At 37.9% G+C, this 19,076-nt stretch overlaps 1 protein-coding gene across 1 annotated transcript in view; it reads left to right on the forward strand.

Annotated features, from left to right (window-relative positions):
* Positions 1 to 15,276, forward strand: part of DCK (deoxycytidine kinase) — a 34,681-nt gene extending 19,405 nt beyond the window's left edge. The window contains exons 3-7 of the mRNA XM_003265718.2: positions 6,345 to 6,538; positions 7,534 to 7,681; positions 9,790 to 9,905; positions 10,643 to 10,733; positions 13,706 to 15,276. Of these exons, the coding sequence (XP_003265766.1) occupies positions 6,345 to 6,538; positions 7,534 to 7,681; positions 9,790 to 9,905; positions 10,643 to 10,733; positions 13,706 to 13,732 (576 nt within the window). The 3' untranslated portion in view covers positions 13,733 to 15,276. The remainder of the gene's footprint in view (positions 1 to 6,344; positions 6,539 to 7,533; positions 7,682 to 9,789; positions 9,906 to 10,642; positions 10,734 to 13,705) is intronic.
* The last annotated feature ends 3,800 nt before the right edge of the window (positions 15,277 to 19,076 follow it).

Here is a 19,076-nt window from a genome sequence, read left to right on the forward strand (position 1 = left end):
TGAAAATTCTAAAAATCAGAGTGCCTCTCACTTCCAAAGGAACACAGCTCCTTGCCAGCAATGGAACAAAGCTGGATGGAGAATGACTTTGGCGAGTTGAGAGAAGAAGGCTTCAGATGATCAAACTTCTCCGAGCTAAAGGAGGAAGTTTGAACCCATTGCAAAGAAGCTAGAAACCTTGAAAACAGATTAGACGAATGGCTAACTAGAATAACCAGTGTAGAGTAGTCCTTAAGTGACCTGATGGAGCTGAAGACCATGGCACGAGAACTACGTGACGAATGCATAACCCTCAGTAGCCGATTCGATCAACTGGAAGAAAGGGTATCAGTGATTGAAGATCAAATGAATGAAATGAAGTGAGAAGAGAAGTTTAGAGAAAAAAGAGTAAAAAGAAACCAACAAAACCTCCAAGAAATATGGGAGTATGTGAAAAGACCAAATCTACGTCTGATTGGTGTACCTGAAAGTGATGGGGAGAATGGAACCAAGTTGGAAAACACACTTCAGGATATTATCCAGGAGAACTTCCCCAACCTAGGAAGGCAGGCCACCATTCAAATTCAGGAAATACAGAGAACGCTACAAAGATACTCCTCGAGAAGAGCAACTCCAAGACACATAATTGTCAGTTTCACCAAAGTTGCAATGAAGGAAAAAATGTTAAGGGCAGCCAGAGAGAAAGGTCAGGTTACCCACAAAGGGAAGCCCATCAGACTAACAGTGGATCTCTTGGCAGAAACTCTACAAGCCAGAAGAGAGTGAGGGCCAATATTCAACATTCTTACAGAAAAGAATTTTCAACCCAGAATTTCATATCCAGCCAAACTAAGCTTCATAAGTGAAGGAGAAATAAAATCCTTTACAGACAAGCAAATGCTGAGAGATTCTATCACCACCAGGCCTGCCCTAAAAGAGCTCCTGAAGGAAGCACTAAACATGGAAAGGAACAACCGGTACCAGCCCCACTGCAAAAACATGCCAAATTGTACAGACCATCGACACTATGAAGAAACTGCATCAACTAACGAGCAAAATAACCAGTTAACATCATAATGACAGGATCAAATTCACATATAACAATATTAACCTTAAATGTAAATGGGCTAAATGCTCCAATTAAAAGACACAGACTGGCAAATTGGATAAAGACTCAAGACCCATCAGTGTGCTGTATTCAGGAGACCCATCTCACGTGCGGAGACACACACAGGCTCAAAATAAAGGGATGGAGGAAGATCTACCAAGCAAATGGAAAACAACAAAAGGCAGGGGTTGCAATCCTAGTCTCTGATAAAATAGACTTTAAACCAACAAAGATCAAAAGAGACAAAGAAGGCCATTACATAATGGTAAAGGGATCAATTCAACAAGAAGAGCTAACTAACCTAAATATATATGCACCCAATACAGGAGCACCCAGATTCATAAAGCAAGTCCTGAGTGACCTACAAAGAGACTTAGACTCCCACACAATAATAATGGTAAACCACAATGAGATACCATCTTACACCTGTTAGAATGGTGATCTTTAAAAAGTCGGGAAACAACAGGTGCTGGAGAGGATGTGGAGAAACAGGAACACTTTTACACTATTGGTGGGACTGTAAACTAATTCAACCATTGTGGAAGTCAGTGTGGCGATTCCTCAGGGATCTCGAACTAGAAATACCATTTGACCCAGCCATCCCATTACTGGGTATATACCCAAAGGATTATAAATCATGCTTCTATAAAGACACATGCACACGTATGTTTATTGCGGCACTATTCACGATAGCAAAGACTTGGAACCAAGCCAAATATCCAACAATGATAGACTGGATTAAGTAAATGTGGCACATATACACCATGGAATACTATGCAGCCATGAAAAAGGATGAGTTAATGTCCTTTGTAGGGACATAGATGAAGCTGGAAACCATCATTCTCAGTAAACTGTCACAGGGACAAACAACCAAACACCGCATGTTCTCACTTATAGGTGGGAATTGAACAATGAGATCACATGGACACAGGAAGGTGAACATCACACACTGGGGCCTGTCGTGGGGTGAAGGGAGGGGGGAGGGATAGCATTAGGAGAAATACCTAATGTAAATGATGAGTTAATGGGTGCAGCACACCAACATGGCACATGTATACATATGTAACAACTCAACGAAATAAAAGAGGACACGTTGTGCACCTGTACGTTGTGCACATGTACCCTAGAACTTAAAGTTTAAAAAAAAAATTTGTATGTCAGGGCAATTAAAATTGTCATTAAAAATTTACTGTAAATGATTTTTAATGTCAGCCTAATTTATTGTATGCATGTACTATTGTTTGCTTAATATAAATGCCTAATAATGGTTGAATGATAACCTATTTGCTTAGCACTGTGATAAATACCTTTGTGGTTAAATCTGTATTCTAGATTATTTCTTTTCTTTTTTTTTTTTTTTTTTTTGAGACGGAGTCTCGCTCTGTGGCCCAGGCTGGAGTGTAGTGGCGCCATCTCAACTTGCTGCAAGCTCCGCCTCCCAGGTTCACATCATTTTTCTGCCTCAGCCTCCCGAGTAGCTGGGACTACAGGTGCCTGCCACCACGCCCCACTATTTTTTTTTGTATTTTTAGTAGAGACGGGGTTTCACTGTGTTAGCCAGGATGGTCTCGATCTCCTGACCTTGTGATCCACCCGCCTTGGCCTCCCAAAGTGCTAGGATCACAGGCGTGAGCCACCGCGCCCGGCCTAGATTATTTCTTTAAAGTAAATTTTCAAAAGTGGAATTAATTGGGCCAAAAGGTACAGATTTTTTTTTCCCACAAATGTAGCTAAACTGCTTTCTATCTAACTATGTTCTACCAATTTGTGTTTAATGTAGTTTCACTCTGACACATTCATATTTTTATCTGGATAGTTTGCAGAGGGGAAAACTTGATAAAATTAACATTTAGTTTGGTAAAGATGATACACAGTGTTTTTTAGATTTTTTTTTTTTTTTCTTTGAGACAAGAGTCTTGCTCTGTTACCCAGGCTGGAGTGCAGTGGCAGAATCTTGGCTCACTGCAACCTTCACCTCCCAGGCATAAGCAATTCTCCCACCTCAACCTCCAGAGTAGCTGGGATTACAGGTGCACGCCACCATACCTGGCTAATTTTTGTATTTTTTGTAGAGACAGGGTTTTGCCATGTTGCTCAGGCTGGTCTGGAACTCCTGAGCTTAAGTGATCTGCCTGCCTCGGACTCCCGAAGTGCTGGGATTACAGGCCTGAGCTGCCTCACCTGGCTGGATAACTTTTTAATATGTATTTTATTCTTAACATTTATAATTGCATACAAAAAACCCTAGCAATTTGTCTCAAATTTCATGCATAGGATCAAAAGAAAATGTTTTATATGACTCGTAAGTTATCCTGAAGAAGCAGATAATGATACCCTGGCTTACTGTTAATTTTCTAATTTGTTAACACTATTAAACTAAGAGACAATAACATCTTCATAGCTGGAAATTCTATTTCAGATTTTTGATTCACTTTGAATTTACATATTTGTATTTTTAGAACTAGTTTTTTATTTTTTTGTTAGGTGACGAGTGAAGATTGGTTCTCTGAGTTATTTTAATATAGTAAACTTTGAAATTGCTTTGGGCAAGAGAGATTATATTTATTGAGAAATTAAAATAAAAGGGGGTGTGGGGTCTTTTTTAGTGATTAATTTTTTTATTGTGACAAAAATATAAAATTTATCACCTGAACCATTTTTAAGTGTACAGCTCAGTAGTATTATAAGCATATTTAGGTCATTATGAACAGCTCTCCAGAACTTTAGCCTCCTGAAAAGATCGAGACCCCTGGAGCTTCTCCTACTATACTTTGAAGAACCTCTATCTTAGAGAATATATTACTTCATCTGGAAAAAACAGACTCAAAGAGAACTCTAGAAATATAGTCTTTTAAAAAATATCATCTAAAAGATTAATAATTCTTTTTATCATCTTATTTGGTGTGTGTTCGTATTTCCCCATTGTCTAATAATGTTTTCATAATTTTTTGAAATTAGGAGCCAAACAAGGTTCACACACGTTACATTTTATTTATTTTTTATTTATTTTTCTGAGATGGAGTCTTGCTCTGTCACCCAGGCTGAAGTACAGTGCACGATCTCAGCTCACTGCAACTTCTGCCTCCCCAGTTCAAGTGATTCTCCTGCCTCAGCCTCCTGAGTAGCTAGGATTACAGGTGCGTGCCACCATGCCTGGCTAATTTTTTTATATTTTTGGTAGACACAGGGTTTCACCATGTTGGCCAGGCTGGTCTCGAACTCCTGATCTCAGGTGATCTGCCTGCCTCGGCCTCCCAAAGTGTTGAGATTACAGGCTTGAACCACCGGGCCTGTCCCTGATATGCCTTTTAAATTTTAATCTATTGATTGTCTCTTCGTTTATAATTTTTTTGTTGAAGAAACAGGGTCATTTGTTCTACATATTTTCCTCATTCTGTTTTTGGCTGAGTGTATCTCTGGTAAAATTTAACATGTTTTTCAGTTCTCTGTATTTCCAGTAAATTTATAGGTAGAGACAGGCTTGATTAGACTTACTTTCTTTTTTGGCAAGATTCCTAGTTGGTGATGTGTATTTCTTTACATCAAGAAGATGTGTTTTGTGATGTTAAAATCAAACAGTTTAGCTGTTGTCAGATTGATTCATCCATTGTAAAATTCCCAGTTAACTTTTCTCTAATGATAGCATCTATTGCTAATTGTTGCCTCATTGCAGTATATTAGTAGGTGTTGTAAAAGGTGATATTCCTTCTCCAGCCTTCTGAATTTATTGGCTGGGATTCTTCAGGAAAGAAGACCTCTTCCTCATATACTACTTTATTACCCTGAAAGTATTTATACAGGAAAGGCCAAAATAAAATGGGACTTTTTTTTTTCTTTTTACCTACATATTCCCAGAATAATTAATTTGTGCCTTAGGAGCCTCAAAACAGACTAGAGTTTTGTTTGTTTGTTTGTTTAGTATTATAAACTCATGGACTTTTGCCTCCCATTCATTTTCAATGTTCAAATTATTCTGTTTGACCAGTGGCAGCTTATTTATGTTGGCTCCTTTGTCCTTGGCACAATCCCAGTGGTCTGTAGTAGTTTCCTAAAATATACAAGATGAAGCTCATCTTGTATATTTTCTTCTCCAGATTTAGAATCAGAATTCTAATTCCTTTCAGTGGGAAATGGTATTTAGAGATTATAATCTGGGTGATATTTTTGTATATTCCTACAATGTTGTCATTGTTTATAGGCCTTTTGATGGACAGAACTAGGAAAACTTTAGAGAAAGAGAAAAATAATTCATGTGTTCCAGATGCTATTTCTAACTCAGATGAAAGATGATAAGAGTTTTTACCTCATTTTAAAATTTACATTTGTATTTTTCCTCAACATGTAAAATGTGGTTCTAACAATAAGATTATTGAATTGCAAAACCTGGGGCAGGAACTATTCTATTATATTAGAAGATTGGAGGGTTACAAATACAAATGCCTAAAGGGGCCAGACAGCCAAATGAATATATCAGGCCTGTTATGAAAATCATCTGGAAATGGTGGGGATTAATAAGCCAGAGAGCATATATCCCATCTAAAGGAGGCATCTGTGACTTGACTCTAGCTGATTTTTGCAAAGAGGGAATATGGGCATGGTACTGCTTGGTTTTTTCATTTTTAAAAAGAAGATGTAATCCCTGCACTTTGGGAGGCCGAGGCAGGCGGATCATGAGGTCAGGAGATCAAGACCATCCTGGCTAACACGGTGAAACCCCGTCTCTACAAAAATATAAAAAATTAGTTGGGCATGGTGGTACGCGCCTGTAGTCCCAGCTACTTGGGAGGCTGAGGTGGGAGAATTGCTTGAACCCAGTAGGTGGAGGTTGCAGTGAGCTGAGATCGTGCCACTACACTCCAGCCAGGGCAACAGAGCAAGACTCCATCTCAAAAAAAAAAAAAAAAAAAAGATGTACATCCAAATATTTTATGTGAAATTATTTAGCTTTTAAATACTGACAATAATATTGACAAACTAAGTCAAAGTTTTTAAAAAGGCCTTTGGGACCAAACAATGATTTCTTCCATAGGTTATTAGTTTGTAACCTCTTGTGAGAAAGATCTAAGGATTTTTCCAGACCTCAGACAATCTGAAAAATATATTGGGAAAGAGTATGAGAAAGGGAACTTAATAATCTTGGTTTTGCTAATCATGATTGCATTTATTTATCTGACTTTTATTTTTTAGCCTTAAAAATTAAAATAGCCCTATTGATCATTAATTTTGCTTTTTGTTTCTTTTTGCACATTCAAAATAGGAACTTACAATGTCTCAGAAAAATGGTGGGAATGTTCTTCAGATGATGTATGAGAAACCTGAACGATGGTCTTTTACCTTCCAAACATATGCCTGTCTCAGTCGAATAAGAGCTCAGCTTGCCTCTCTGAATGGCAAGCTCAAAGATGCAGAGAAACCTGTATTATTTTTTGAACGATCTGTGTATAGTGACAGGTATGTATAAATGGCTTGTACATGGCCATTTGAGGTTTTTATCTTAGAACTGGACTTTTTTTTTTTTTTATGTTTCCTGGGAATTAGTAATAATGAATGGCTGAGTTGAGGATTTAAGATGGAAAATGACATTTAAATCCCTCAGCAGTCTGGTACTAATGGCATTAGGGAAGTTATTGCATTTATAATCCCCAGCTTCCATAGAAACTGTTGGGAATATGGTGGTGCCTATCTCATTTAAATTTGCAGAGAAGTTGTTTTTCCCTCTAACCCTTTTAAAATTCTCATCTGCTCTGGTTAAATCTGGATCTATATCCTAGACTCTTACCTGGAGAAAGAAGACAAAAGTCTCTAAGGGGCCTTAGAATTGCCCTACTTAGGCTAGGATTCTTTTGACCTCCAAAGTTAGCTCAGAACAGAGGTTCTCAAACATCTTGATCTCAGGACCCTTTTCAATTCTTAATAACTATCGAGGTGTCCAAAGAGCGTGTCCTATTGATACTTACATTACTAGAAATTAAGATGCACAAAAATGATTTAAAATTAGCAATAATACATTCATTACATATTAATATAAATACATTTGACAAAAAGTTATATTTTCTAAAATAAAAAGTAGCTAGAAGAGTATCATTGCTTTACATTTTTGCAGATATCTTTAATGCCTCACTTATTAAAAGACAGCTGGATTTTTATTTATGCTTCTGTATTTAATCTGTTATGGTGTGTTTGTTTGTTTGAAGTATATCGGTATATGAAGTAATCTGGCCTCTCACAGAACCCGTTAGAAGATCTTGGGGACTTACGGGGTCCTCACTCCATATTTTGAGAACTATTGGCCAAAAACATGATGGAAAGGCTCCTGTCTTTTTCTGCTTTCCACAGCACTATGTGCCACTGGATTTAGGAGAATGTTTCATGTTCCTGTTCTCTTTTTTATTTCTTTGGTGGTTTTTTTTGAAATGATACATGTGTTGATGAAGACTCTCTTTTAGGTATATTTTTGCATCTAATTTGTATGAATCTGAATGCATGAATGAAACAGAGTGGACAATTTATCAAGACTGGCATGACTGGATGAATAACCAATTTGGCCAAAGCCTTGAATTGGATGGAATCATTTATCTTCGAGCCACTCCAGAGGTAAAACCCAATAAAAATGTGTTATATTAAAAATTTAAAGAAATATTTAGAACTCTTTTCAGTGGTATGTAATGAGGGCAATTTAGTTTAACTCCAGCCTCCCAACCTCCCACTCCCCACCTCTAAATTAGAAACTTGTAATTGTGTAGATAGAAGCATTCTTTTTTCTCAGCAAACTGGAATCCCAGACTGGGCAAGTTGCTTTTTTAGGCTCTTTGTACTTCCTCAATTCTTTTTTATTTTACTCATTATTTCTTCTTAACATTTGCAGACTCTTCTCATTCATCACAGTTAAAGTAATGAATGTGGTCAGGCAACTCCTAGAATATAGGTTTCATGAGGTGGGACCTCGGATATTTTGATTACTGTTGAATTTCCATTGCCTAGAACACCCAGTGCTGGGCACCGTTGAAGCGTATAGTAGGAGCTCAGTAAATATTTATTGAATGAATGGCAATGTTGGTGGAGGTCCATATCAAGAAATCTTTTACTGTGGTTGTTTGTGCCTTGGAATGAGTGGATAATGGCAGCTATCGTTGGGAAAATACTTAGAGGACCCTTGCCATTTTCCATTAAGGGAGCTCACTTGAAAAGGTGCTTTTTGTGATAGGTTGTAACATAGCTATTCTATTTACATATGATGTTATATAATGAATACAGGATGACCAAATAGATGCCTTTCATAAAAACTAACCTAAATATTAAGATCTTACATTTAATCAGAAGCTTTCTAGTTTTGGTGCGTGCATTTCTATTGTTTCTGTTTTTTAATTCCCATTTTTTCCTTAAGTCACAGGGTAGGCACTGATGAATGTAAATGTCATAACTTCTGGCCTAAAATTGGAACACTGTGTTGCTGTTGAAGCTGGGTTTTCAAAGAAATTAGGTTTCCTATTCCAATGGATGATTTTGTTCTTTATTAAGTAAAGATTTTGTTCTTCATTAAGCAAGGATTTAGCAGTTCTTTAGCAATTTCAAAAGTGAATTTTGAAATTCACTTTTATTTTTGAAATTTTTTTTGTTTTTAATTACAAAAATAGTAAATAAAAATGTGAAAAAAACATAAGGAATACTAATAATTTCATTTTGCTTGAAACATTTATAGTCACTATTAAGCTAGAATTTAGCAAATATAATAATTTTGAAATTCACTTTTATTTTTGAAAAGGTTTCTTAAAGTTATGAAAATAGTACAGACACCAAAAACATAAATAATACTAATAATTTCATTTTGATACTGATAATTTCATCAGTATTGTTTCTGATATCTTTTGATGAAAGTATTGTTTAATTATTGAAAAGAGAATTTAGAGTAGAGTTTGAAACACAGTTTGTATGCTGCCATGGCCTTATGCATGTCATTTAGGTTGGAGGCTTTTATTTCTTGGAGTGCATGAAGAGTTTCTCAGGGTATATGAGCCTCCACAAATTATACGAAATTTTTTATGTATGTGTGCTTTTGGGGGACCATAATCTAGAGCTGCACTGTCCAATGTGGCTATTTAAATTTAGGGTTATTAAAATTAAATAAAATTTAGAAATTTAGTTCCTTGGTTACCACACTGGCCATATTTCAAGTGCTTAAAAACCACAGGTGGCTAGTGGCTACCTTGTTTGATAATGCAGATATAGGATAGGCATAAAACATTCCAAAGTTGTTTTGGTTGTGCTGGTATAGAGTTTTCATCACATTAAGAACCACTGTCTTTAGTGGTTTTATGTGAACTGAACATAGATATTTTATGATCAAGTTTGGTTAACAGCTAAGTAAGATTATGTTTATAGATTGGCATACCTTTTAGCTGTTGTCTCTGAACATTTTAAGTAGATGTTTAATTTTTTTTCTCCTTTTTCTCAAACTTAGTATATTTCATGTGTGGATGCCAAAAATTTATAGACTTATTTTTGAAAGTACTGCTTGGCTTAGAGCCACCAAGTGGCTGAAAAGCTCATGGAGGGAAAAATGAATTATTTCAACTTTTAAGAAGTAATAAGTAGAGATTTTGGCTAGCATGAGTAGAGAGACACAGAAAAGAAAATTTTGATGGCAGCAGAAAAGAATAATTGTTCCCTGCCTTTTTCTTCCATCTCTTATTACTTGCTTTTAGAAATGCTTACATAGAATATATTTACGGGGAAGAAATGAAGAGCAAGGCATTCCTCTTGAATATTTAGAGAAGCTTCATTATAAACATGAAAGCTGGCTCCTGCATAGGACACTGAAGTAAGACTTCTTTATTTTTATTTACTATTCATTTTAAATACCTTTGTTACCTTTGTTAAATTTTAATCTAAAATTTGGAAGATATGACTAGCAATATGTAAAATTACTAGTCATTTTGCTTATTGGTACCTTCCAGAACTAGGTATAGGTTTTCATTCTCTTGATTGCAATGAGATCCTGTTTCCTTAAAGTTTTTATAACTAGTATCCCTTGGTGGTATTGATAGCATATGTGAAATTTCACTTTAAGTGATAAAGTAGGAAATATATCTGTACATTATTTAGGTACTCTTTCAGAAAGAATTTTGACCTGGGAGATTGTATAGCATGGTTGTTGAGAGGATAGACTTTGTTATTAGTCAGATCTTGGCTCAAGTCCAGTCCTTATTGGTGTGTGACCTTGGATAGCCTCTGAGCTTCAGAATGACAATTCTGAGCTTCAGTTTTCTCATCTTTAAAATGCAGAAATTCCTACTTTATTGTCTGCTTTTTGTTTTTGAAGAGAATCATATGTTACAGTACCCAGCTGTATATATTTTGTACCTAAGTTTTTGGGCTCCATATGGTAAATCTAGATGAGAAAGAAGGGGCTGCCAGATGAAGTACTGCAAAGTAACTTTAGTGTAAATGATTGACAACATTTTGATTTTCCAAGGACATATGAATGAATTTTTAATGTTTCTCTCTCTTTTTTTTGTTGCATTTCTGATTATTTTATTAATCTCTCTTTTTAAACAGAACCAACTTCGATTATCTTCAAGAGGTTCCTATCTTAACACTGGATGTTAATGAAGACTTTAAAGACAAATATGAAAGTCTGGTTGAAAAGGTGGATTTAGACAGATTACAAACAAGTATTTGTTTTTTCTAAAAAAGTGTACTGAGTGGTGAGAAAACAATTTTCTAACAGAAAAGCTTCCATAAAGTTACATTGAGAAGCAGTTAAGAGCTTTAGAAGATTTTGGACTGTTTAAGATTCCAGTCCTGACTAAATTCTAGCTTTGTGGCCTGAGCTAAAATAAGGATTCTTCGGAATCTCAGAATCTGTCAGATCTCTTAGAAAAAAATTAAATAAGTAAAAATAAAATAAGGATTTTTAAAAATTTTTTATCCTTTAGTGCCTCTATCTGTAGGATAGGGAAAATCATAATAACAAAAATTCTTACCCCCTTTTTCTCTGCTTTGTCCACATTTCTTCCTCTCTTCCCTATACCACCAATCTTTAGAAACTTTAATAATAAACTGCTTGTGAAATTAAATTTATCTTTTTCAACTAAATTCAATATGGAGGATATTTAAAGTTATAGGATATGGATCTCATCTATTTTTACGTTGGCTAAAGTCTTGAGATTAAGGGATTTTAGTTTTGAGTTTCATTTGGGATCATGTCAAGGATTCATTGACGTTGCTTAATCATTGAGTCATTGTCTTAATCACAGTTCATTTATTGCCCAGATCACTGGGAGTTGACCATATTCTGTTAAGTGAGTGGTGCCCATATTGATAAAGGGACTGGGTGAGAATTTATTGATGAATATTTGAGAGAGAATAGTAAGGGAATTTGTATAACAAACATCCGTATACCCATGTTGATAACTGAGTGATTAAGCTATAAAGAAGAAAGCACAATTTGTTTGGTTTAGTTTTGAGAGAAATTTGATTTTTCCTTTCTTTTGTGGCATAATGTCTGCTGTTTAATAGAGACTTGACATTCATAAGGGATATATCAAGGATTTTGAAAATCTTGACATTTTGTGTAACTACTGTAGCATATACATGTAGTTGTTTTTCCCATGATATGAACTAAAGCTTATCTGGAAAATTCCAATGACCTCTTCATACTACTAATGATGTTAAAAATATAGGATAAATTCACTTATAATACTATTAAATGAAATTAAGTCAGCATTAAGTATTAACAGCCAACCATCAATTTAACTGACTTTGTAAATCACTTTTTAATTTTATCTAACACTTCGTTTTGACTAAGAATCATTTCACATTATTATATTTACTTTTATTAATAATGCTAGCAGTTGACTTTCTTTTTAAGGTATTTTTACAAGGCGATAATCTTTGTCTCTTGAGAATTATTGAGTAGCCTAGAATATGTAGAGAACAAGCATATTCTTTTTTTTTTTTTTTTTTTTTTTTTTTTTGAGACGGAGTCTCGCTCTATCGCCCAGGCTGGAGTGCAATGGCGCAATCTCGGCTCACTGCAAGCTCCGCCTCCCGGGTTCACGCCATTCTCCTGCCTCAGCCTCTCCGAGTAGCTGGGACTACAGGCGCCCGCCACCACGCCCGGCTAATTTTTTGTATTTTTAGTAGAGACAGGGTTTCACCATGGTCTCGATCTCCTGACCTCGTGATCCGCCCGCCTCGGCCTCCCAAAGTGCTGGGATTACAAGCGTGAGCCACCGCGCCCGGCCGAGAACAAGCATATTCTTACATTATGGTCAGTAGGCTAGGTTCATTGACCCCTTATATGATTTTCTCCACACACTGACATTGCAAAGTATGTGATTCACATATGTGCTTCAGAAACATGACAAATCTACACTACATGTTTGATCTTCAAAGTTGCTTGAACTATTGTGCTTATTAATGTTATCAGTGTTAAAGCTGCATATGTCAGTGGTCTATGATATTTAAATAAAGAGATTATAAAATTGGTGTTACAGCTATTTTAGAACTTTATCTATCTCAGATTGATAGATGCAGTGGCTCACACCTGTAATCCCAAGCACTTTGGGAGGCTGAGGTGGGAAGACTGCTTGAGCCCAGGAGTTCCTGACCAGCCTGGGCAACATAGTGAGACCTCATCTCTATAAAAAACAAACAAAAACTAGCCAGACACGATGGGTGTGCACCTAGCCAGGAGTTCAAGGCTGCAGTGAGCTTCGATTGTACCACTGTACTCAGCCTGGGCGACAGAGCAATAAATAACTCCTAAAATGACCTTTTAGGCCATTCATCTTTTACTACTGAAGTATTTAACAATATTTCTTTCTTTTTTTTTTTTTTTTTTTTTCTCGAGACAGTCTTGCTCCGTCGCCCAGGCTGGAGTGCAATGTTACAATCTTGGCTCACTGCCATCTCCACCTCCGAGGTTCAACCAGTTCTGCCTCAGCCTCCCGAGTAGGTGGGATTACAAGTGCACGCCTCCACGGCTAGCTAATTTTTTCTTTTTTTCTTTTTTTTTTTTGAGACAGAGTTTCGCTCTTGTTGCGCAGGCTGCGGTGAGTGCGGTGGCGCGATCTCAGCTCGGCGCAATCTCGGCTCACTGCAACCTCCGCCTCCCAGGTTCAAGCCATTCTCCTGCCTCGGCCTCCCTAGTAGCTGGGATTACAGGCATGTGCCACTACGCCCGGCTAATTTTGTATTTTTAGTAGAGAAGGGATTTCTCCATGTTGATCAGGCTGGTCTCGAACTCCTGACCTCAGGTGATCCGCCCGCCTTGGCCTCCAAAATGCTGGGATTACAAGCATGAGCCACCGCGCCTGGCCTATTTTTGTGTTTTTAGTAGAGACGGAGGGTTTCACCATGCTGGCCAGGCTGGTCTGAAACTCCTGACCTTAAGTGATCCGCCCACCTCGGCCTCCCAAAATGCTAGAATTACAGGCATGAGCCACTGCGCCCGGCCTTAACAATATTTCTTTGGAAAGTAAATGCAATGGCATTGTGATAGTTACTTATACAGCTGGGTTCTTCAACTATTATATACTTTTAAATGAAGATGAATATTAGATACCTCAAATTAGTCAAGGAATTATACTGATTTTTTTTTCTTCCTTTCCTCAGGTCAAAGAATTTTTGAGTACTTTGTGATCTTGTTGAAGACTACAGGCAGCCAGATGGTTCCAGATACTCAGCTTTGGGTATCTTCGTAGCTTCATATCAATATAAGTTTCTTTAGAAAACTCAAGTTTTTAACCATTTTTGTTTTAAGGAAAAAAGATTTTTAAAATGAATCTTATGCAAAACTTTTTGACCAGTTTCTTTTCTTTTCTTTTTTTTTTTTTTTTTTTTTTTTTTTAAAACATTTAAAGACAAAGACATTATTTCTTATAGCAGGAAATGTAGAGGTAGATGGTTCTAGTATCAGCATTGCGGCTAAACTACATTATAAAAGATCCAGCTTCCTTCTGTCATTCCCCTCTTTTGTCTTCCTCAGCAGGTTGGCTTTTTTCCCTGGTGCCTCTCACCTCATTGGTGACCAGTTTCTTAAATTGAAAGCTTTAATGTTACATAGTAAATGGTAGTGTGTCCTGTGTAAATTAGTGTACCTATTAAAAGTTGCAAAGTGGAATTAAAGGAATCCCTAGAATAAGGATTCTAAAGTTTTATTTTAAATTATTATCTTCTTAACAGTTTAGTCCCACCTCTTACTTCCTGCCTCAGTCTGCTTTCTCTACTGTCTGGATTAATTAGGCAGCCTGCTATAAAGTTAAAGTCACACATTTCTATTTTGCAAACATTGTGATTACTCTTTGCTTTGCAGTTTGCTTTGCTTTGTAGGGTTCTGCTTTAAGTTTTTCTCTTTTTCAGACAAATTACTGATAAAAATGATATTGCTCTATATGTAATATATCCTGAAAGCATTATTTTTTGTTGAATAGGAAATAAAATTAATGAAGACAGAGGCTAGGAAGCATCCATTAATGAATGAGACACACTTAACTACTTATCTCTAAATCATCTATGTGAATATTTGTAAAAATAATGCATGGATTCATCTTAGTTCTGTATATAAATATATTTTCTTTCTAGTTTGTTTAGTTAAGGTGTGCAGTGTTTTTCCTGTGTATTAAACCTTTCCATTTTACATTTTAGAAAATTTTATGTATTTTAAAATAAGGGGAAGAGTCATTTTCATTTTGGAACTACTATTTTTCTTTCTAAGTCATTTTTGTTTTTGGTTTCTTTATTCAAAGATGTTAATTTAGTGGATTAACCAGTCCAGATGCACTGATCTTTGCAAAGGGGACCTAATTTCAAATCCGTAATTACCATACATAAACTGTCTCATTATACGTATGCATTTTTTTAGTTTGTTTTTGTTTGGTATAAATTAATTTACTTAATTAAATATTTGTTAAGTATAAACCTTATGAACTACAGTGGAGCTACACTCACTGAAATGTAGTTTCAGTTCTAAAAAGATGTAATAATCATTTTAGAATTAAAATTTATTCTACTTTTAAATAAATTATGAATATTAAAGGTGAAAATTGTATAAATTGATTCCATCTTAAGTGGAGACATATTTCAGTGATTTTTAGTAATCTTTAGAAATGTATATTGACTTTTAAAATTTGTAGAATTGAAAAGACGCTAATAAAAATTTATTATTTATTTGTCATGACTCAAAAGTTGTCTCAGTGTGGTGATCATAAGAGAATTTAGCCTATTGGTGGTCTGGATTATCTCTTGGATCTATTACCTGTATCATGTCGTCCATTAGAATTTATATATTGCTCTTTATAGTTTGCTCTCCTAGAAAGGTAATTGATAATACAAGACTTATTTTTCTCATCCAGAATTTTCTCTTCTGCTATGCCTAAAACTTGAAACTTATACAGCCACCTAGAACTTAAGTCTGTCATATGTTAAAGAACAGAGTTGTAAAATGTTTCTAAAATAGAGATATAGATGTTATTGCCTTAGAAAAATGCTAGATACGTTGCAACATTAAGGTGTATATAAATTCTGGTAAATAATAGCCTTCTTCATTTGACTAACTTACCTGTTCTAATTTTTTTTTTTTTTTTTTTTGAGAGAGGGTCTTGTTCTGTTTCCTAGGCCGGAGTACGGTGGCTCAATTATAGTTTACTGTAATCTTAAACTCCTGGGCTCAAGCAGCACTGCCTCAGCCCCTTAAGTAGCTGGGACTACAGGGCTTTCACCACCATGATGGCTAATTTTTTAAAATTATTTTTTCTATATATGGGGTATTGTCCAGTCTGGTCTCAAACTCCTGGGCTCAAGTAATCATCCTGCCTTGGCCTCCCAAAGCGCTGGGATTACAGGCACGAGCCACTGTGCCCTGCGCTAAAAGCTTTTTTTGAAATAGCTTTAGACTCATATTACAGAGTTCCTGTTTACCTGTCACTCAGTTACTTCCCAATGATAACACTTTAACAATAATATTTTATCAAAACAATTAACTTTGGTGTACTACTGTTAACTAAACTACAGACCTAATTTGAATTTTACCAGTTTTATGTCTTATTTTAATTCATAAACTTTAAAGCATCTTTGGCTGACTCTCTTTTTGGACTCAGCCCACCTGCACCCAGATGAAATAGCCTTGTTGCTCACACAAAGCCTGTTTGATGGTCTTTTCACACGGACGCAAGAGACATTTGGTGCCAAAGACCTGGGTCAGAGGGACTCCTTCGGGAGACCAGTCCCCTGTCCTTACCCTCACTCTGTGAAGAGATCCACCTACCACCTTGGGTCCTCAGACCAACCAGCCCAAGGAACATCTCACCAATTTCAAATCGGGTAAGCAGTCTTTTCACTCTCTTCTCCAGCCTCTCTCGCTACCCTTCAATCTCCCTGTCCTTCCAATTCCAGTTGTTTTTCCTCTCTAGTGGAGACAAAGGAGACACATTTTATCCGTGGACCCAAAACTCCGGTGCTGGTCACGGACTCAGGAAGACAGTCTTCCCTTGGTGTTTAATCACTGTGGGGACGCCTGACTGATTATTCACCCACATTTCATTGGTGTCTGATCACTGCAGGGAAGCCTGCCTTGGTCATTCACCCACATTCCCTTGGTGGCAAGTCAGTTGCTGGGATGTCTGCTTTGGCTGCTTACCCACATTGCAGCCCAGGGCTGCTTGCCCACCCCCTTCTCCGTGTCTCTACCTTTCTCTTTAAACTTATCTGCTTCACTATGGGCAACCTTCCGCCCCCCATTCCCCCTTCTCCCTTAGCCTGTGTTCTCAAGAACTTAAAACCTCTTCAACTTACACCTGACCTAAAACTTAAACGCCTTATTTTCTTCTGCAATACCACTTGGCCCCAATACAAACTCAACAGTAGTTCCAAGTGGCTGGAGAATGGCACTTTCGATTTGTCTATCCTACAAGATCTAGATAATTTTTGTTGAAAAATGGGCAAATGGTCTGAGGTGCCTGACGTCTAGGCATTCTTTTACACATTGGTCCCTCCCTAGTCTCTGCTCCCAATGTGACTCATCCCAAATCTTTCTTCTTTCTCTCCTGTCTGTTCCTTCAGTCTCCACACCAAGCTCTGAGTCCTTTGAATCCTTTTCTATGGACTCATCTGACCTCTCCCCTTCTCACCTGGCTGCTCCTCGCCAGGCCATGCCAGGTCCCAATTCTTCCTCAGCCTCTGCTCCCCCACCCTATAATCTTTCTATCACCTTCCCTCCTCACACCCGGTGTGGCTTAGTTTCCTTCCGCGACTATAGCCCTTCCCCACCTGCCCAACAATTTCCTCTTAAAGAGGTGGCTGGAGTTAAAGGCATAGTCAAGGTTAATGCTCCTTTTTTCTTTATCCGACCTCTCCCAAATCAGTCAGGATTTAGGCTCTTTTTCATCAAATATAAAAACCCAGCCCAGTTCATGGCCCTTTTGGCAACAACCCTTAGATACTTTACTGTCCTAGACCCCAGAGGAAGGCCTTCTTACTCTCAATATGCATTTTATCACCCAGTCAGCTCCTGACATTAGAAAAAAACTTCAAAAATTGGAATCCGGCCCTCAAACCCCACAAGAGGAATTAACCTCACCTTCAAGGTGTACCATAATAGAGAGGAGGTAGCCAGACAGCAACGTGTTTCTGAGTTACAGCTACTTGCCTCTGCTATAAGACAACCTACAACCATGTCTCCAGCATACAAGAACTTCAGAACATCCAAGCCACAGCTCCCAGGGGCTCCTTCAAAACATCCTTGTGGACCTTGCTTCAAATGCCAAAAGCCTGGCCCCTGGGCCTCAGAATGTCCGCAGCCCAAGGTTCCTCCTAAGCCATGTCCTGCCTGTGCGGGCCCCCACTGGAGGTCCGACTCACATCACTGCCGCTCCTAAAGCCCCTGGAGCCCAAACCCAATGTTCCTTGGCCGACTGCTTCCCAGATCTCCTCGGCTTAGTGGCTGAAGACTGATGTTGCCTGATCGCCTTGGAAGCCTCCTGGACCATCACAGATGCTTTGGGTAACTCTTACAGTGGAGGGTAAGTCCGTCCCCTTCTTAATCAATATGGAGGCTACCCACTCCACATTACCTTCTTTTCAAGGGCCTGGTTCCCTTGCCTCCATAACTGTCGTGGGTATTGACGTCCAGGCTTCTAAGCCTCTTAAAACTCCCCAACTCTGATGCCAACTTGGACAACATTCTTTTATGCACTCCTTTTTAGTTATCCCCACCTGCCCAGCTCTCTTATTAGATCGAGACATTTTAACTAAATTGTCTGCTTCCCTGACTATTCCTGGGCTACAGCCACACCTCATTGCCACCTTTTCTCCTAGTTCAAAGCCTCCTTCACATCCTCCCTTTGTATCTCCCCACCTTAATCCACAAGTACAGGACACCTCTACTCCCTCCTTGGTGACAGATGATGCACCCCTTACCATCCCATTAAAACCTAATCACCCTTACCCCGCTCAATGCCAGTATCCCATCCCACAGCATGCTTTAAAAGGATTAAAGCCTGTTATCACTCGCCTGTTTCAGCATGGCCTTTTAAAGCCTATAAACTCTCCTTACAATTCCCCCATTTTACCTGTCCAAAAACCGGACAAGTCTTACAGGTTAGTTCAGGATCAGCGCTTTATCACCAATTGTCTTGCCTATCCACCCCATGGTGCCAAACCCATATACTGTCCTATCCTCAGTACCTCCCTCCACAACCCATTATTCTATTCTAGATAAACCTAGCTGACCCCATAGATCCCAAATCCTTTCACCACTCCTTAAAAACAGCCCTAGAAGCTGCTCCCACGGTAGCTCTCCCTAACTTATCCCAACCCTTTTCATTACACACAGCTGAAGTGCAGGGCTGTGCGGTCGGAGTTCTTAACACAAGAGCCGGGACCGTGCCCTGTAGTCTTTCTGTCCAGACAACTTGACCTTACTGTTTTAGCCTAGCCCTCATGTCTGCGTGCAGTGGCTGCCACTGCTTTAATACTTTTAGAGGCCCTC

This window comes from Nomascus leucogenys, chromosome 9 (genome assembly GCF_006542625.1).
Source record: "Nomascus leucogenys isolate Asia chromosome 9, Asia_NLE_v1, whole genome shotgun sequence".
NCBI lineage: Eukaryota > Metazoa > Chordata > Mammalia > Primates > Hylobatidae > Nomascus > Nomascus leucogenys.